The following is a 19,150-nucleotide window of genomic DNA, read 5'->3' on the forward strand; positions in this document are numbered from 1 at the left end:
GCTAAGATGCTGTATTTTGGGCTGTGTCAGACTTAACGTGATTTATAGGTGATCATTTAGTAACTACATGCAAAGTAGCTTACAGTTAAACAGAACTGCTTAGTTCTGGTTTAGCTATTTTTTATACCTAATATGTAGGTATGACAACACATAACAATACTAAGTAGAAAGGTTTGCTTACAAAACTAGACTCTTGTAACAAATTCTTTTGTAAAAAAGAATGCCTTCCCATACATCCTATTTATATGATTTTCTATCAAAATTATTTATGGAAAATCTCTGTAAGTAAGAGTCTCATAATGTTGATCAATATTCTTTTAAATAGAAATTAAGGCCATAACCAGGAAGGTCAATATGAACCTAAATTTTATTAACATACTTTTAAAATTTATTTTCCTCTATTTAGACTTTATATTTTAGGGTAATTTTTTTTTAAAGATTTTATTTATTTATTTGACAGAGAGATCACAAGCAGGCAGAGAGGCAGGCAGAGAGAAAGGAAGAAGCAGGCTCCCTGCTAAGCAGAGAGCCTGATACGGGGCTCGATCCCAGGACCCTGGGATCATGACCTGAGCCAAAAGCAGAGGCTTTAACCCACTGAGCCACCCAGGCCCCCCATATATTTTAGGGTAATTTTAAATGCACAGTTAAATGAAGCAGAAAGCACAAAGAGGGCGCACCTGGGTGGCTCAGTGGGTTAAGCCTCTGCCTTCAGCTCAGGTCATGGTCCCAGGGTCCCATGGTCCTGGGATTGAGCCCCGCCTGGGGCTCTCTGCTCAGCAGGGAGCATGCTTCCCCATCTCTCTCTGCCTGCCTCTTGTGATCTCTCTCTCTCTCTATCAAATAAATAAACAAAATCTTAAAAAAAAAAAAAGCACAAAGAGATCCCATATATACCTTCCCCTATGCATGTATGTCCTCCCCCACTACCAACATCTCCCCCCAGTTCTCCATTGTATATTTTTACAACTGATGAGCAAATATTGATGCATCATCACTCAAAGTCCGTATTTTACCATAGGGTTCACTTTTGGTGTTGTACATTCTATGGGCTTTAACAAATGCATAATGACAGGTAGCCACCATTATAGTATCATACAGAATAGTTTTACTACTCCAAATAGCCTTTGTGCTCCACCTTTTCATCCGTCCCTGCCCCCAATACATGACAACCACTGATTTTTTTTTTACTGCCTCCTTGGTTTTGCCTTTACCAGAATGTCAGAGTTGGAATCACGCAGTATGTAGCCTTTTCAGATTGGCTTCTTGCTTAGTAATATGCATTTAAAGTTCCTCCATATATTTTTATGGCTTGATAACTCATTTCTTTTTAATGATGAATAATATTCCATTGTCTGGATGTATCCATTCACCTACTGAAAGACAGCTTGGTTCCTTCCAAGTATGGGCAATTACGGATAAAGCTGCTATAACCATCCATGTGCAGGTTTTTGTGTGGACATAAGATTTCAACTTATTTAGGTAAATTCCGAGAGTGTGATTACTGGATCATATAAGTTCATGTTTAGTTTTGTTAAGAAACTGTCAGACTGTTTTCCAAAGTGGCTGTACCGTTTTGTATTCCCACCAGCAATGAATGAGAGTTCCTGTTGCTCCACACCCACACCAGCATTTGGTGTTGTCAGTGTTCTGAATTTTGGCTCTTCCAATGGGTGTGTGGTATCTCATTGTTGTTTTAATTTGTAAGTCCCTAAGGACATGATGTGGAACATCTTTTCATATGCTTATTATCCTCTGTCTATCTTCTTTGGTGAGGTGTCAGTTCAGGTGTTTGGCCCATTTATAGTCAGGTTGTCTTATTGTTGAGTTTTTTGTTTTTTGAAGATTTTATTTATTTATTTGACAGAGAGAGAGAGAGAGATCACAAGTAGGCAGAGAGGCAGGCAGGCTCCCTGCCTAGCAGAGAGCCCGACACAGGGCTCGATCCCAAGACCCTGAGATCATGACCCGAGCCCAAGGCAGAGGCTCAACCCACTGAGCCACCCAGGTGCCCCTTATTGTTGAGTTTTAAGAGTTCTTGGTATATTTTGGATAATAGGACTTTTTCAGATATGTCTTTTGCAAATATTTTCTCTCAGTCTGTGGCTTGTCTTCTCATTTTTTCACATTGTCTTTCAGAGTACAAGTTTTAATTGCAATAAACTCCAACTTATCATTATTCCTTTCTTTCATGATTCATGTTTTTTGTCTTTGATCTAAAAGATTATCACCAAATCAAAGGTCATCTAGATTTTCTCCTATGTTATCTTCTAGGAGTTTTAGTTTTATGTCTTTCATTTAGGTCTACAATTCATTTTGAGTTAATTTTTTGAAGGGTGTAAGGTCTGTGCCTTGCTTTTTTTTTTTTTTTTTTAATGTGGATGTATAGTGGTTCCAGCACCATCTGTTGAAAATGGTTTTCTTGGGACACCAGGGTGGCTGCCAGTTAAGTGTCTGCCTTTGGTTCAGGTCATGATCCCAGGGTCCTGGAATCGAGTTCCACATCATGCTACCTGCTGAGCAGGAAGTCTACTTCTCCTTCTGGCTCTGCCTCTCTCCACTGCTTATTCTCTCTATCAAATAAATAAATAAACTCTAAAAAAAAAAAAAAGAAAATGCTTTTCTCCATTGTGTTGCCTTTGTTCCTTTGTCAAAGATCAGTTGGCTACATTTGTATGGGTCTATTTCTGGGCTCTCTGTTCTGTTTACCTGTCTATTCTTTAGTCAATATCACACTGACACCCACTTGATTACTGTAGTTTTATAGTTAAGTCTTGGAGTTAGCATCAGTCCTCCAACTTTGTTCTCTTCCATTAATACTCTGTTGGCTTTTCTGGGTCTTTTGCCTCTTTGTATAAGCTTCAGAATCATTTTGTTGATATCTACAAGACAACTTGCTGAGATTTTGGCTGGGATTGTGTTGAATCTATAGATCATTAGAAAGAACAAAGATCTTGTTAATATTGAGCCGTCCTATCCAAGGATAGGGAATCTCTCTCCATTTATTTAGTTCTTCGATTTCTTTCATCAGTTTTGTAGTTTTCCTCATGTATTTTTTTTTAGATTTAATACCTTTTTCATTCTGGGAATGTTAATGTAAAAGGTACTATGTTTCTAATTTCCCTTGTTCATCGATAGTATATAGGAAAGCAATTGACCTCTGTATATTAACCTTCCATCTTGCAACCTTTGTATAATCACTTAGTTCCAGGAGTTTTAGGGTTTTGTCAGTTCTTTAGGATTTTCTATATAAACAATCATGTCATCTGTAAACAAGATAGTTTTATTTCTTCCTTCCCAATCTGCATACCTTTTATTTCCTTTTCTTATTATTGTATTAGCTAAAATTTGCAGTTTGATGTTGAAAAGAAGGTGATGAGAGAGGGTGTCCTTGCCTTATTCCTCATCTTAATAGGAAAGTTTTTGTTTCTATTAAGTGTGATGTTAGCTGTAGATTTCTGTAGATATTCTTTATAAAGTTAAAAGGATTTCTCCTCTATTCTTAGTGGTTTTTTTTTGTTTTTAATCATAAATGGGTGTTGGATTGTGTCAAATGCTTTTTTTTTTGCATCTATTAATAGAATCATGTCATTTTTCTTCTTTAGCCTGTTGCTGTGATAGATTTAATTGATTTTTGAATGTTCAATTAGACTTACATACTTGAGATAAATTCCACTTGGTTGGTAGTTAAACTTACTTGCATCTTTTAATACTAACAATAAAATCTGGATGCCTGGGTGGCTCAGTCAGTTAAGCATCTACTGGGGGTTAAGGTCATGATCCCAGGGTCCTGGGATCCTTGCTCAGCAGGGAGCCTGCTTCTGCCTCTGCCTGCTGTTCTCCCTGCCTGTGCTCACCCTCTTGTCTCTCTGGCAAATAAATAAATAAAATATGTTTAAAAAATCTGTTTTAAAAAAAAAAACACTAACAATAAAATCAGTAATTTCAGGTTTGGTTTGTTGGTTTAAAATTTTTTTTTTTTTTACTAACCAAAAAACCCATTAAGAACTCCTTAAACCTCAACCTTACTAATTTAATGTGATTTATTTATAACTTTTTGCCAAGAATTTCTTTGAATAAGCCATCCTTCATGCACTTTTTTTCTTCATGAATTTTAATCTCTCAGTTCATCAAAATACTATTTGTATACTTTCAGAGCCCCATCTAAGTACCATACATTTCTACTTTCTTCCTTTTTCTCCACATGCACATGCACACTCAGATAATTTAGTCCCGATATTTTATGATGAAACACTGTTATAAAACAGTAGTCTCATAACAGGGTACCAAATGTCTTTGTATCTTCGAGTTTATTATACAGCAAAAAGGAGGAGAGAAACACTGGTGTTTTAAAAATTATTTTTATTGTTACATTCCAAAGAGGACATAGGAGGAAAAAAGCCAGTTATCCAATAACTGTTATACCTCTCAGAGAGAGGCACCCAGAAAGGAACTCCAGTCTTAGTTCAAAGCTGCACACACTAGAGCTCAAACAGCTGCCTCTCCACCTGACCGGAAACGTTGACAAATGTGTGTATGTCACCAATCCAGAGATGCTTGGGGTTCAAAGAAAATTCCTTTATTGCAAGTGTCCAAGCTCTTAGGATTCATCCTTAGAGATACTAGAAGATGAGAAAGACCACACACACCAGACTATGTTTAGTCAGTAGAGTAAACCAGCAAATTGCCAGTTTGTTCTAGGATGTATTGCATCAGACATCACAGTACATGAGGAAAATATGCATTTTATGAAGAGCCACCAGGTAGTTCAGATCCACTTTACCATGAAGAGCAGTCACAGGCCAACCAGATACCTAGATAATATAGTCAGTGCAAAATTCAAATGGGTAAGTCAGGGCTTTGATGAGGCTGGCTACACTGCAAAATAGAAATGAAACTTGAAAATAGAATGTTATATCTATTTACAAAAGCTTGTTTGGTAAAGTGACTTGAGGAAAGTTATGTTAACCACTTCCCAGCATCCCTGCCCTCCCCTGCCAGAAAGAAAAACAAACAAACAAATAAACAACAACAAAAAAAGCACCTGAAAATTATCTTGAAAACCAAGTTAAAACTGTGTGGTGAAATAGAGAGTGCTTGTTCCAGGTAAAGGACTTCAAGATAATTTATAGGCAGGCTTATTTTTATTAGTAAAAGTCACAAATAGGAAAAAGGTTAATTGGCCAACATTGAGGTGTGTGCTCTTAAAAATGTCTGTATTAATACATTAACAAGAAAAGAAAATACCAAGCACATATCTGTTTCCAATTCTGAATTTCCCAGCAAGAGTTGGTGAACTCAACAGGGTAGTAAAACAAAACCCAGGAAAACTCAGTCAATTTTTTTCAGTTGTCTGCCTCATTTCTTTCTAATCACCTTCAATTTGGTTTCCAGTTAGCTGAGGACAACATGACGGTCAAAGACGGATTTTCGCTGCTCTTGAACTTGAAGCTTCCAGCGTTGCTGTGCATACTCTACCTTATTCAGTACATTGGCTCGACTGCGGGAGCGGGCCAGCACGTCGTGAGCATTTGCAAAAGGCTGATGATCCTGCAAGTCCAGGAATGGTGAACATCAGAGATGGCATTATCAGGGTACAACACACACAAAAGGGCAATTATCCAGCTAGAGATAGGAGCAGCTAGATTTTACAAACAGACCATCTCTTGGGCCAAGGACTCCCAGGCACTCAAGTGCCAGAAGTAGGATGAACTCAACTACAGAAATGGGTGGTTCAAGTAGCCTGAGTGATGAGAAGGTATTTGTGAAATGTTTCCATGAGTCATCATTTCCAAAGACATTTCCCATAAGAAGCAAGCACCAAGACAAAGACAGTGGTCATTTATGTTAAAGACCAGCCTTCCCTGACAGGTAGGGGAAAGAAAATCTACTTTCATGTTAAAATTCACATGTTACAGATATGGAAAGTAGAGCTTTTCCTTGCTGTATTCAATACTATATAGCTAATCTGGCAGAGGAAAGACTTGTCTTTTAATTTCCTGACTCCCGTTATATTAGAATTGTTACTTGTCAGCTTAGGGCCAGCCACATTCACCATTGGGAGATGGGTCTGATCTTGACTGGTTTTAATATTTCCCCGCAGCTTTAACACACACACTAAATGGACTGGTTTCCAAAATCCTTTTCATTTCCCTCTCCTCCAATCTGTAATGAAGAGACGCAACTCAAGAGCTACAATCACCCTCTATTACCAAGGACAGTAAGGATTTATTACTTGAGCATTTTTATTAGATGAACACCTGAATCTTTCACTGCTGAGCACTCAGGGGTTTCCATGTGAGTTGCTGCCTTAAAAAAAGAGGATATTGAAGGGTTACCCAAAACCAACCCATCCTGGTCAAAGTAAACCAATGCCACTGATGTTTGTAGTCATGACACAGGAAACCACCATACTAATCTATCTATGAAAGAGATATAAACACAGCTGCCTAAATGACAAAAAGCATTCAATACTAATTTATTGCTTTTGTTTGCCCTTTCCTTGATCTCTTTTTCCTGGACCCTGTGTTAGCAAAGCTTCTAAATGTTCCAAAATAGGATCCAAGTCAACAAGTTGTACCTCTTACATTAAACCTTGCCTCAAAGAAAGAAATATTATTTTGCATGCATGTTTGCCAAAGCTCTATTATACATCCAAGGCAGGAGTCAGCATGTCTGTAGAAAGCTATGCACAACCACATAACTATACATACAACTTTAACTCATGGAGCTACAACGCCTGGTTGTCTTTCACTTATACAATGTCTACATTTCAAAGACTTCAAAAAGTTTTCTATAAGGAATCTTTCCCTGCCTTCTTTACTGAAATTTCCTCAACTTTTCCCTTAATTTAGGTAACAACTGTTACAAGACAGGGAAAGAGGAAGACCCATTTTTAAAATTTTTAACCTTACAAATGAAGATAGTAAAAAGAATTTCATAAAGTTCAAAATGTTTCAAAGATTTAAGAAAAAAAAAGTCAGGAATGAGGGAGGGTAAAGTTGTTGGATTACTTGATTTCCCATAAGGAAATAAACCAATCCGAGGTCATCTAACAAATGAACACAAGACTTAGCTCACCTCACCTTGACTTGGTGTCATATCATCTCAACACACCGATTTTGTTCAAGAAGATTAAAATGACTCTATGGGAATACAGTGCTTCAATGAACTTGTATATAAAATAGTATTACCATTAGTTTGTTTTGACATAAACAAGACTGGGAAGAAGGATGTACTTTAACAGGAGAGCAGCTCTCAATTTCATAGACCTATTGTCTACCCTTCAAGGTAGAGGGAGAAAAACTTTCCTAATGAACAAATTTAAAGGACTAAACAAACCGGTTAATCCTTTTGGTCCATTTTCCACCTATCAGAACAAGAATGAACTAGCTGCTCGTGGTCATGGGTGCTAGAAGAATGCAAATAGAGATTTACCCTTTTTATATGTTTGTTCTTTTTACACCTGATAAAATTACAATAAACACAAAACATGTTTTAATGCAATGCTTTGATAATAGCAATGATGTGTCATGGATACATGATAGGATAAATATTGTGACTACTTGCAGTGAGTTTCTTAACTATTTGTACTACCTCTCACTTGATTTAAAATGCTCTACAGTGAGCAAAAATGAAAGAATGTAACAGAGTTTAACAAAGACATTTTTAAAAGCAGATAAACAGTCAAGAATTCTCATGTTAAGATAAGCAACAACTATAGGAATTTAAATTTAACTTTTTTTGTACAGAGTTGTTACCAGAAATTCACAGCTAGAGGTTAGAAAACCTCTCTGCCCAGAATCAATTCAATAGACAGCCCAGAGTCAGTCAGGACTCTCAGAGATAATGTTTTCAGTTAATATATACACAGAATCGATTACTGATGAACAAAATGGTTAGTAAGCACATGACCCCACCAATCAAATGTCTTTCCTACATGTTTTCACCTACATATTTGTGCACCCATTTCTTTTATGTTCTATGTGCACTACATTAATATTGTTTATTTCTAAAATCAGGAACCAAATATTTAATACTGTAAAGGATATAGTTTAAGTCAGACTTTCTATCTATCCATATGCCTATTAAGAAATAGTTTATGTGGCTTTTGATACATAACATTTTCATATGTTAGTTCTCAACTGGGGGTGATTTTGTTCCCCAGGGACATTTGGCAATATCTGTGGACACTTCTGATTATCATGATTGGGATGACAGGGGTAACTGGCATCAGGTGGGTAGAGGTCAGGGATGCTGCTCAGTATCTTACAATGAACAGGAAACTCACCACAACAAAGAATTATCCAACCTAAAATGTCAGTGTTGTTGAGGCTGAGAAAAATCTGTCATATGCGAATGAGAAGTGACATGAGAACTGTTTTGGAGACTCTAATGCTTCTGGTACACAACCTCCTGTCCTTCTAGCTCTCTTTCCCTATTTGTCCCATATGCTTAGTTTTTGACCACAACAGATCTCCAGTCTTGACCTTTCTCCCAGCCTATCAATAATCCCCTCCTGGAATTCTTCAAAAACGAATTGGCATTTCTTACATGATTAAAAATAAAAGGTGGAAACGTACTATAATTAGTCATTTCTTTCACATGTCTGTTTCTGTTTTGTTCATCTCCCTATTCCTAGTTCCTAGCAGAGGACCTGATACAGGTCCAACTCATTATGTGTTGGTCGAACTCATAAGGAAGCAAGGAAAAAAGAGGCAAGCAGAAATGTTTCTTTGTAAGTTCTTGACAAAACATAAATCAAATCTTGCCTGAATAAGTTGAGTATTCATAACTGATATTTGTATGATAACAATATATTGGTCAAAAAGCAGGCTCTGTTTGTAGTAATAACTCAAGCCATCCAGTCAGAATTCCCTCTTCCCATCTTTTCTCAACAGGTCCACAAGCCATTCCAAGATAAAAGAACTTTTGACTATAGTTAGCAAGTGTTCACCCTGGGTTTAGCTTTTAGAATTGGTTCTTGAAACTCTTGAATATTATCAATTTTAAGGAACGTAGGCCAATAAAGTCATCCAAAATAAAAAGTAATTTCTAAAAATAATTATATATATAGAATAATAAAATACTGGAAAATTTGAAAATAGGCCCAACGAAGTTAATGATAAAACAACATAATTCTAAGCTATACTGAATAACAAGTTTGTGGACTATGTCAATTACCAGACATCTTTTCTTTTTTTAAATTACCAGACATTTTTGAATGAAGTAATGTTAATACAAAAAGGAAACCACAAAACAATTTACACACCGATTAAACCAATTATATGTATAAATAGAAATGTGTTTTTAAGAAGAGAAGAGAAGCAGGAATGATGGTTTTATTTTTCTCTAGAGATCGCAGATTTTTTTTAAGGAGGAGAAAAGAAATATAAAACATCAGCAGGTTATCAAGCTGCACTTCATTAAGAAAAGAACACTGTCTTCATGCTTCCCTTCACTAAAGCCTCTTTGCCTTCTATATATTTGGTCATGTTGCCAGGAACAGTATCCAGGCAGGAGCTTGGGGAGAAATCTATCTCAGAAGCTTTTCTCAGTGTAAACATGGAAAGGCAATGAAAATTGTGCCCTTGATACTAAAGGGCAAAGCCTTATACAGCACAGTCACCAAGGATCATCAATTTAGACCGATGGCAATCCAGAGCAATTTCCTCATGAAGAGACATACTAAAATTAGAACAGTCCTTAGCTTCCCTAGTTGAGGATCTGCCCCAGCACAGAAACATCTATATGTAACTATTTTTCACTTGCTCTTTATATCAGATGGTGACAGAGATTGGCCATACACCAGCTGAGGCATGCCAAGTACTTACCCCAACATCGTCATCACTCTGTATCAATTGTGAGTGTCCAAATAGGCGTCTCTTTAGTATGGGCTCAACCAGGGTAAGGTACACCATGTACAGAAGCAGAAGGCCCAAAATGGAGAGATAAATTATAATGGTAACCTGAAGGAAGTTGAAAGTAAGTTACATCTCTATTCAAGCCAAGAAATCAGAATTTTGTGTAATAATAGTGAAACCACAGTGAAGACTGATTTTTCTGCTAAGCATATAGGATTTCTATACAAACCAGATTCCAACATAAACTCAACTCTTCACAAAAATATTATTTAAAGAAAAAGAGAAAAGAGAGCATTTTGTCTTTGGGATCTTATTATGAGTCTTTAAAACTCCATCTTCACCTACTGCAAATCACTTGTCACCACTACTCGCACACCAGTTTTCTTTTTTGACCTGAATACAGTGTCCTAGATTCAGCAGCATGGTGTTTAGATATCTTAAAAGAACCCTAACAAAACAACAAAAAAAGAACCCTAACACCCTAACAAAAAATGTAATTCAGATGAATTTCAACAGAATACTCTTAAAGATTAATTTAGATATACAAAAACACATTTCAGGCCAGTGATTTTCCTGAGATCTTAATCTGTACGCTGTCAAGAAGTACAGTGTGACACCTTTCTCCCCCCACTTCTAGGATGGCTATAACTAAAGATAGTACCAAATGTTAGCAAGGATGTGGCAAACTGAATCCTCACACATTGCTGGTGGGAATGTAAAATGGAACAACCATTTTGGAAGACAATCTGGCAGTCTCTTAAAAGGTTAAAATAAACTTACCTCTCTAAGGAATCTACCTGACAGGAAAACATATATCCACACAAAGATATGTGCACAGATATTTATGACAGCATTATTCCTAATAGTAAAAATCTGAAAATAACCCAAATGTCTATCAACTGATGAATGGATAATGAAAATGTTATATTCATATAATAAAATGATATTCAGTAACAGAAAGGAATTAAATACTGATAACTTGCTACAACATGGATAAACCTCAAAAACATTATGCTAACCAAAAAGAACCAGTCACAGAAGACTGCATGTTGTATGAGTCTATTTACATGAAATATTCAGATCTGTAGAGACACAAGGCAGAATAGTGACTGTCTAAGGCTAGGGGAGGAAATGAGATTAACTGTAAATGGGCATAAGGGATATTTTTGGGGTGATGGGAATGTTTTAAATTTCCTAAAATTTATTCAATTGTACACTTACAATGAGTGACTTTTAGGGTCTATAAATTACGCATCAAAAACTTAGCTGAAAAATAAAAAAGTACAGTGAGGATTTCTCTACAGGACAGCACCCTGCTGGAGCAGGAATTCTCCCACAGAAATCTTTGTAACTGTTACAGCTGACCACCCGATTCCCCACAGGCCTTTTCTCAGGGGGAAATGAATGGGAAGCTCCATATAAAAATACTGGTGAGAAGAACTGTTAGTCACCAAAATAAAGTAATTGAATCCATTAGAAATACAAATGGTGATGAGAGTGATCTACATTCTATTTCCTATAAAAATAAAGAAAGGACATCTTAGAATCCAGAAATAATATTTCTAGAATAATCCATATATGTATATATATTTATTCCCACCTCCATCCCCTGCCAAGTGTTGAGAGGACAGGAAGAAAAGGGCTTAGTCATGCTGTGCTCTCACCAGCTTCTGGCATATGTGGCTCATAGAAAAGCTGGGATATCTTTCAGGATATGCTAATTACACGCAGGGCATTTTGTGCCATTTCACATATCACATCTACGTAACATGTCCTAAGCAATCCACAGAGCATCTCAATGAGGCAGGCAAAGAAAAGACCCATGGTTCCTATGGGGCTGGTATTGGGGATAAGGAAGGAAGGGGTTAGTGGATGGTGGGGATGAGAGGGAAGAACAGTGATTGAGTGAATGAAATAGAATTCAGATGTCCAAAATTGTCTTGTTTGTCTAGATACCATTAAAAACTATTCCAGAAGCAGATGAAATTTTTTTATTTACCTTGATCGTAACAGAGCTTCTTTCCTCATATTTGCATTCACAGCGTAGACAGTATGCTTCTACATCAGGCCCACGCACGGGCATGGGATCCACAACATGAAGGCAATCGCTGAAAAAATGAGGATAAAATATTGTTTAGCCTACCTGGATTTTCTACTTATATTGATCAAAACTTTCATGAGATCCAGAATAATCACTGAACTTAAGAATTTAAGGAACAAATAATAAGGGAAGTGAAATCACTTGCTCCCTCAGTATTAACAATTTGGTGAGATTTAACAGTCTAAGAACCAAAAAGACACATATGTAGTAGCTATTTCCAAAAGTGCTGCTGTTAACAGTTACAAAATGTACCTGAAAAATCTCAGATGGGTTCAAAACCTACTTAGCACATCAAGTTATATTTAGACTTGTTCATTTACCAAGAAAAAAATTGCTTTAAATGATTTAAAGTATCTTGGGGCATTGTTCAAATATAAGATTATCTCTTTTATGAATTAACATCAATCTTAACTGCCACAGAGTGGTATATGCATGGCTAATCACACTGAAGAGTTGCTAAATTCTCAAACTCTGGAAACAGGTCAAAAGTGCAATAAGAAACAATTACTTTTTAAAAAAAATTATCTTTCTAAATGAGCAAAAGCCTATTGAAAACATGGAGAAATAGGATTATGACAACAAAAATATTTAAAAATGAAAACTGATTACCCAGAAGAAGTATATAAAAAATAATAGAAGGCTAAATGTTTTTGTTGTTGGATGTTCTTTATTTTTTCCCCATTTTCTAGGCCACTTATTTATGGCTTATGAAAAAAGCAACTCTATAAAAAAAAATCCCCCCCGCAAATCTTTTCCCAGAAACCTGCCAATTCTAGGAAATAATTAAATTATGAATTTCCCCAACTATTAAGAGCCTATTACTCTGACCTTCAGCAAAAATAGGCAAAACTCTCCTGTCCTGTCAACTGCTGGGTAATTTTCTTTTGTCATCTCTCCCTCGGGCACTTCTGACTGTCTGAAGAACCATGATAGGATCCTGTCTCATTCCCCACATCTTTCTTAGGGGCACCCAATGCTCTAAGCTACATCTTTCCCTCTGCCTGGAAAAATCTACTTTTTCATGTCCTGCTCCTTCTGAGCCATGGTATAAGAGAGAAAATCCAAAATGGCATAAATGATAAAAATTCAATCAGCTATCCCTAACAGGTAATTTGATTTTAACAAAGATACTAATGAAAAAATAAGCCTCAACTGGTAGTATGTAAGGTTCCACACTCACACCATACAAGTTTGTGTTATCTGTTCCAAGCATATAACAAAACCAGAAATGTATCCAACTTGATACAGGCATGAAATGGACAGAGGAAGCTAAATCCCATTCAATCACAGAGGTCATCCAGGCCAACACTTCCAGAGAAGTCACCTGCACAGGGTCACAGAGTAGATTAGAAGCTAAAAAGACCAGAACCCAGGGTTCCTACCACCTAGGTTGGCTCTCCTATATCTCTCTGAACCTCAGGAAAATAAGACTTACCTTCTAGTTTCCCATTTCAGCTTCAGAGCCTTCATAATAATACCTAGGAATTACTTGGGGGAACTAAGTGTTGAGTATTGAGTGTTTCTTTTTAAGTACAGATATAGCTTAATAACAAGGAGATACTGAGCCCTGTGCAAAAGTTGTGTACTGTGGGAGAGGAAGGTTGGTTCTGGCTGGGAGTCAAAAACACAGAACCTAGACACAGAATTCAACCACTCTGAGAACTAGGCAACACCTCCCCCTAGTGCCAAAACAAGGTTATCATCAGCTAATGTCACACCCCAAACACAAACCACAGAACTCAAACTTTCCTTCTGTCAGAAAGCATAAGTCAATAAAGAATTAAAGCTAAAAATGGGAGAAAATGGAAGCCAGAAGGTAAAACTGTATCTAGGACCAAACAGGTATCGGAGGCTTTGTAAAGTCATAACACCCTGATTGATCATAACCTGCTTACCCTTCTGAAACCAGTTAACAGCTGAGAATTTATCTCCAGTAAAAGGCTGAGCTGCAGGAAGGAAGCAAGGGAGAGGGGAAAGAAAAAATCGCAAAGTTGTTTCAACTGTTTCTTTTCAAAGCTCCCTATTTTGACCAAAAACCAGAGTGAATGCCATATAGTTCCGTCTGAACCTGGAATTATAAAAAGTCAGTGAAAAGATTAGCGCTAAACACTTGAACAGTGAATTCACCTGCCACTCAAATAATAGACATCACATTCTATTCCTGATAATAGATTAAACTAATTATAAGTGCTCAGTGTATTTGGAAAATGTATAGGAATAACTTAAAAACTTATATGAGCTTTCTTGTATCATAAAAGTAACTTGAAGATATAAAATCTATAAGAATATAGTTAAATCACTTTTTAAAAAATATTTTATTTATGTATTTGAGAGAGAGACAGAGCGTGAAGGAGGGAAGGTTAGAAGAAGCAGACTCCCTGTTGAGCAGGGAGCCCAATGTGGGACTTGATCCTGGGACTCCAGGATCATGACCTGAGCCAAAGGCAGTTGCTTAACCAACTGAGCCACCCAGGCGCCCTAAATCACTTTTTAATGTGAGACAATTTAAAGTGGAGCACAGAAGTTCAGAAGAAGTTTTCAAGAATACGCTTATCTAATATCAGATTGAACTATATATATACCATTGGAAGAACAGAAAATGGCATCAGAAAAAAGAAACATGCTCAAAAAAAAAAAAAAAAAAGGAAACATGCTCAAAGGCCGCCTTTTCTTTTTCAAAGTCAACCGAAATATTGTAACCAAATGGATTTAATCTTGCTTTCAAAGTTTTGCTGATTATTTAGCTATGAAATCGGGTACATGTAAAATTTCCAAGCACTGGGAGCTATTTTTCTTATATGCCTACCCCAGCAATAGTCTATCATGTTTACAAACCATAAAACATCGCAATAACATGAGAAGGAGCCCATCCATCTTGCTACAAAACAACTGCTTCTGTGCCCCTGGGTGGCTCAGTGGGTTAAGCCTCTGCCTTCTGCCTAGGTCATGATCTCAGGGTCTTGGGATCGAGCCCCGCATCGGGCTCTCTGCTCAGCAGGGAGCCTGCTTCTCTTTCTGCCTCTCTGCCTACTTGTGATCTCTCTGTCAAATAAATAAATAAAATCTTAAAAAAAAACTGCTTCCCAATCATTTTATGCTGTATGTAGAAAAGCTATCATTTGTAAGATCCATAAATAGAGAAGGCTGCTGGTGACTAGTGAGCCAAGATGCCAGTCATCACAGGCCTGCTTGATACTCCAAGGGCTGAGGGAGCAACTTCTTGATATAGGTAAATCCACAGCACACCAACAGAGAAATGATGATATACATGGCTCATTCCCATTCCTTCCTGAGCCTTTTGAATTTTTTTTTTTTTTAAGATTTTACTTATTTTTTGACAGAGAGAGAGACAGCGAGGGAGGGAAAACAAGCAGGGGGAGTGGGAGCGAGAGCAGCATGCTCCCTGCTGGGCAAGGAGCCTGATGTAGTTCTTGATGTGGGGTTTGATGTGGAGCTTGATCCCAGGACCCTGGGATCATGACCTGAGCTGAAGGCAGGCGCTTAAAGATTGAGCCACCCAGGTGCCCCACCTTTTGACACTTTTAAACATAGTCTCCTATATTTGACAATACATCATTAAAACCTACAAGTTGTGCAAAGTATAACCCAGAAAAAGGAGGCTTGCTTACCTTCCAGAGAAAAGCAAGAGAGACTAAAATTTAAGAGGGCACAGGAAGGGAGCTATGGCCGGTGTAGGTGCCATGAACTCAGCTCTGTCCATTACAAAACCCTCCCTACTTGGGGCTTAGTGTTTTGGCTATATTCCTTTATGTTTATGTCACACACTCAGTGCCTTACTCTCACTTTTTCAAATAGAAGTGGAATTTGACACACTTAAAAAGAAATACAGGTGACCCTTGAACAATAGGCTGAAATGCATGGGTCCACTTGTATGCAAATTTTTTCAGTAGATACAGTACAGTACTGCAGATGTATTTTCTCTTCCCTACGATTGTCTTAGTTAACATTTAATCCAATTTACTTTATTGTAAGAGTATAGTATATAATGCATATAACATGTAAAATGTGTGTGAATCAACTGCTTGTTTTATTGGTAAGGCTTCTGGTCAACAGTAGGCTATTAGCAGCTAAGTTTTGGGGGAGTCAAAAGTTACTTGCAGATTTTTGACTGTATCAGGTTCAGCACACCTGAGCCCTATGTTGTTCAAGGGTCAATTGTATTTAAAAAGGAAACAATACATTGGATGAACATTCTGGGATAACAATGACAACCACAAAAAGAAATCTGACAGGCAATTCCGTAATCTAGAATACTTACCAATCTTTTTGGGATATGTTCTTATTATAAATATGCCCAGAATTATCTTTATAGGGTGGACAGATACATTTACATCGGACATCCTCGAAATTCTGCAACAAAAATGGAAACTTAGTATAGCTTGTTAACAGGTTAGCAACAATATTTTAAAAAACTGCACCATATACATTTTGCTAAGCATCCCCTGTCAAATATTCTAAAACAATTCATTTTGACAGACAGAAGTTTATAAAAGCCACAGTTTCTTTTTGGTAATGCTAATGAATCTGCATATATATTACATAAAATTATTTTGAAATAATACCTGTACGTGATCTGTGATTTATTAATGACATTTGTAGGTCACGTGACAGTCCAACTGTGCTAATGTTATCACCAGCTACCTGCCAGTAAAAAGACACCATAGACAAATAACTGTGCCTGCAAATAAGAATCCGATTACAAAAGGATGAGGAATAATCAAACTACAAATTACTCTCAAAACAAGTCACAATTCTAATCACAATCGTTTCACCCTTCGGTAGAATGGCACTAATATGGACCAAGAGGGTCCTACCAGAACTCTACAGAAGGGTGAAATTGTAGAGGCATTCAGCTATATTTAGAAAGGAAATACACAAGGGAAGGAGCTGGAGTCTAACTGAGATCAGTTTGGTCTACTCTTCCCAGGAAACTTTGCTTCTAATCCCTGGTAGACAGAGAGGATAAGTACTGATAAAGCAAATTTCAAGACGTGGAGGAAAAGGTGACTAAATATATCAGTACAGGGACTAGGAGAAGCTTCAACAGCAAAGGGGAATTTATCTGAGAAGGCAAATGGCTCATTAGTCCCCAGAGGACAAGGCCTACTGTTCCTATATATGGTGCTATGTCTAGCAGAGCTGTTGACAACGCGTTCATTCAGCCACCACTTAGTGAGCATTTGTTCAGTGCTGGACCTTGTGCTCAATGAAGTGGATTCAGATAAGTGTAAGACATGGTCACTGCCAGTAATGAGGACACACCCTAGTAATGGAGACTGTCAGATAAATACATCATTACCATACACTCTTAAAGTGATGACAGGAGATATGCAGAGGATGCCAGTAATGTTTTGAAAGACAGGATACTTGCTGTTGTCCCTACTGCTGGTGGGAGGTAGGAAAGATTTCTAAAAGAACTCCTGATCAAACCACCCCCCCCATCTGTCCCAATTTAACCTGTCTTTCCCAGCCCCTGTATTTAAAGATATTCTCAATTAAAGCTCCTATTTTTAAAAGATGCAAATTTCATTGTTTTCCCATCATATTAATGTGAATTCCTTCTGTTTTCCCCAGTAAGGAACTAGCTCATCAAGAAGGAAGCACAAGTGTGTACCAGGGCAGAGCAGGTCTGGAGGGTAGGAGCATGAAGCGGACTAAAAGAGTAGCATGAAGAGGCATGAGAAGGGCCCAGAAGTGGAGCAGGGGGAAAGGCTACAACCTTACCTGCCTTGCAGTTTGGACCCTTCCTTCTCCACTAAAATACCAGAAGAAAGAAGGCAAAAAGGGGGCCAAGAGATCCTGGAGGGAGTTAGGTCAGAATATCAGGCTGGCGAGACTTTGTGTAGGTTCTATTGGCAAGGAAGTCTGCCAGGAGAGGCAAGTTCCTACATTGGGAAGGGAACTGGTTCAGGGATGAGTTGAAATGAGTTAGTTCCTAACCGGGAAGATCTCCGTGCGTTGGGGGCTTCTAGTAATTTTGATTTAGGGAACGGGGGCGGGGCAGGAAGAGGGCTGTCTGTGAGGCATGTGGAGGACGGTGGTAGACTTAAGGAGCTTAAGGGTGGAAAGTTAAAGGCTCTCAGAGTTGGAAAGATTGTAAAGTTTGAGGTGGGTGCTGTCGGGGCTGGGAAGGGAAATGGCTAGGAGGTGGAGGATTTGCGTCCCCGCCGTGGGCGCTGTGAAGACTGGGTGGAGCTGGGGACGGGGGCGGGGTATCCGGCCGGGAAGAGGAGAGTAGTGTCAGGGCTACGGGTGGCAGTGGGGGCAGTGACTGTTACAATGTCAGGGCTGGAGGGCTAGAGTGCTAGCAGGCAGTTTGGTGCTATCAGGCAGTATGGGGGTGTTGCAAGGGCTGTGAAGCTAGAGGTCGGGCCAGCAGGGTTGGGAGAGGAATGGGTAGGGAGCAGGTTGACAGACTCAGTTTCCGCAGGGCCGGAGGAGGGGAGGAGCTCCGGTCTGGAGCGAAGGCTGGGCGGACTCACCTTGGCGGCGTCTGACAGCTGCACCAGCAGCAGCACTGAGAGTGCCAGGCAGGACAGGCTGAGCAAGGAGCCAAGCCGAAGGAAGCCTCCCCACAGGGTCGCCATCGCTGCCAGGCCCAGCGGTTCCCACAGCCGGGAGCCCCCGAGACCTGCTCCCGGCTGGGGCTCCGGCTCGGGATCCGGCTGGGGCTCCCGCTCGGGATCCGGCTCGGGATCCGGCTCGGGCTCCGGCTCCTCCGCCCGCACTTCCGTCTGGGCCTTGGCGTCACCGACCGCGCCGGGTCAGCTACAAAAAGCATCCGCCCCGGAAACGGTTCCGGGTGCGCAGGGCCCGGAGGCTGCGCTGTGCCCGCGCCTGTCCGGCGTACACTCCGGCGATGAAAACGAAGGGGGCGCCTCTAGCCGGGCAGCCTCGGCCCAGCAGAGCTTTGAGGCGCGAGGCTGTCTTTCTTGGGCGCAGAAGCAGCGGGGGCTGTGGACCGCCAGTGCCCTGGGAAGTCCTCTCGCCGAGGGAGACCCCCAGCAAACACGGGATCTCAGAAGCGAGCCTCCCAACGATCCCTGCGAGGCCGGAGCCGTTGGTCGCCAGACCCCTGAGGGTGGAGGGACCCCAAGCCCCAGGGATCGCTGGAGAGTGCCGCATATCATACCGGCGCAGCGGGGGCGGGTAGTAGGCGTGGAGA

General features: G+C 39.3%; 1 protein-coding gene across 2 annotated transcripts; it reads right to left on the reverse strand.

The window, feature by feature from the left end:
- Positions 1-4,342: 4,342 nt before the first annotated feature.
- On the reverse strand, positions 4,343-18,714 carry TMEM9B (TMEM9 domain family member B). 2 transcript variants are annotated; one of them, XM_032853426.1, is made up of 6 exons: positions 18,689-18,714; positions 18,468-18,652; positions 16,244-16,335; positions 11,863-11,971; positions 9,834-9,968; positions 4,343-5,550 (listed from the first exon to the last, which is right to left on the reverse strand). In XM_032853426.1, exons 2-6 carry the CDS (start codon positions 18,570-18,572, stop codon positions 5,395-5,397), a joined length of 597 nt encoding a protein of 198 aa, XP_032709317.1. In that variant the 5' UTR covers positions 18,573-18,652; positions 18,689-18,714; the 3' UTR covers positions 4,343-5,394. The 2 variants fall into 2 exon arrangements, with proteins under 2 accessions (XP_032709317.1, XP_032709318.1); XM_032853427.1 differs by lacking the exon at positions 18,689-18,714 and adding an exon at positions 16,548-16,626 and having other exon boundaries at positions 18,468-18,537.
- Positions 18,715-19,150: the final 436 nt, after the last annotated feature.

Source organism: Lontra canadensis, unplaced genomic scaffold (genome assembly GCF_010015895.1).
Source record: "Lontra canadensis isolate GAN:19392208 unplaced genomic scaffold, GSC_riverotter_1.0 scaffold7, whole genome shotgun sequence".
NCBI classification, from domain to species: Eukaryota; Metazoa; Chordata; class Mammalia; order Carnivora; family Mustelidae; genus Lontra; species Lontra canadensis.

Excerpts from the sequence above, each read along its gene's own strand:
- TMEM9B (XM_032853426.1), bottom strand. The coding sequence starts at position 18,572 with ATGGCGACCCTGTGGGGAGGCTTCCTTCGGCTTGGCTCCTTGCTCAGC. Across the intron at positions 11,972-16,243 it reads AACATATCCCAAAAAGATTG|CGATTGCCTTCATGTTGTGG; the intron begins GTAAGTATTCTA and ends TCATTTTTTCAG. Across the intron at positions 5,551-9,833 it reads AGAGTGATGACGATGTTGGG|GATCATCAGCCTTTTGCAAA; the intron begins GTAAGTACTTGG and ends CTGGACTTGCAG.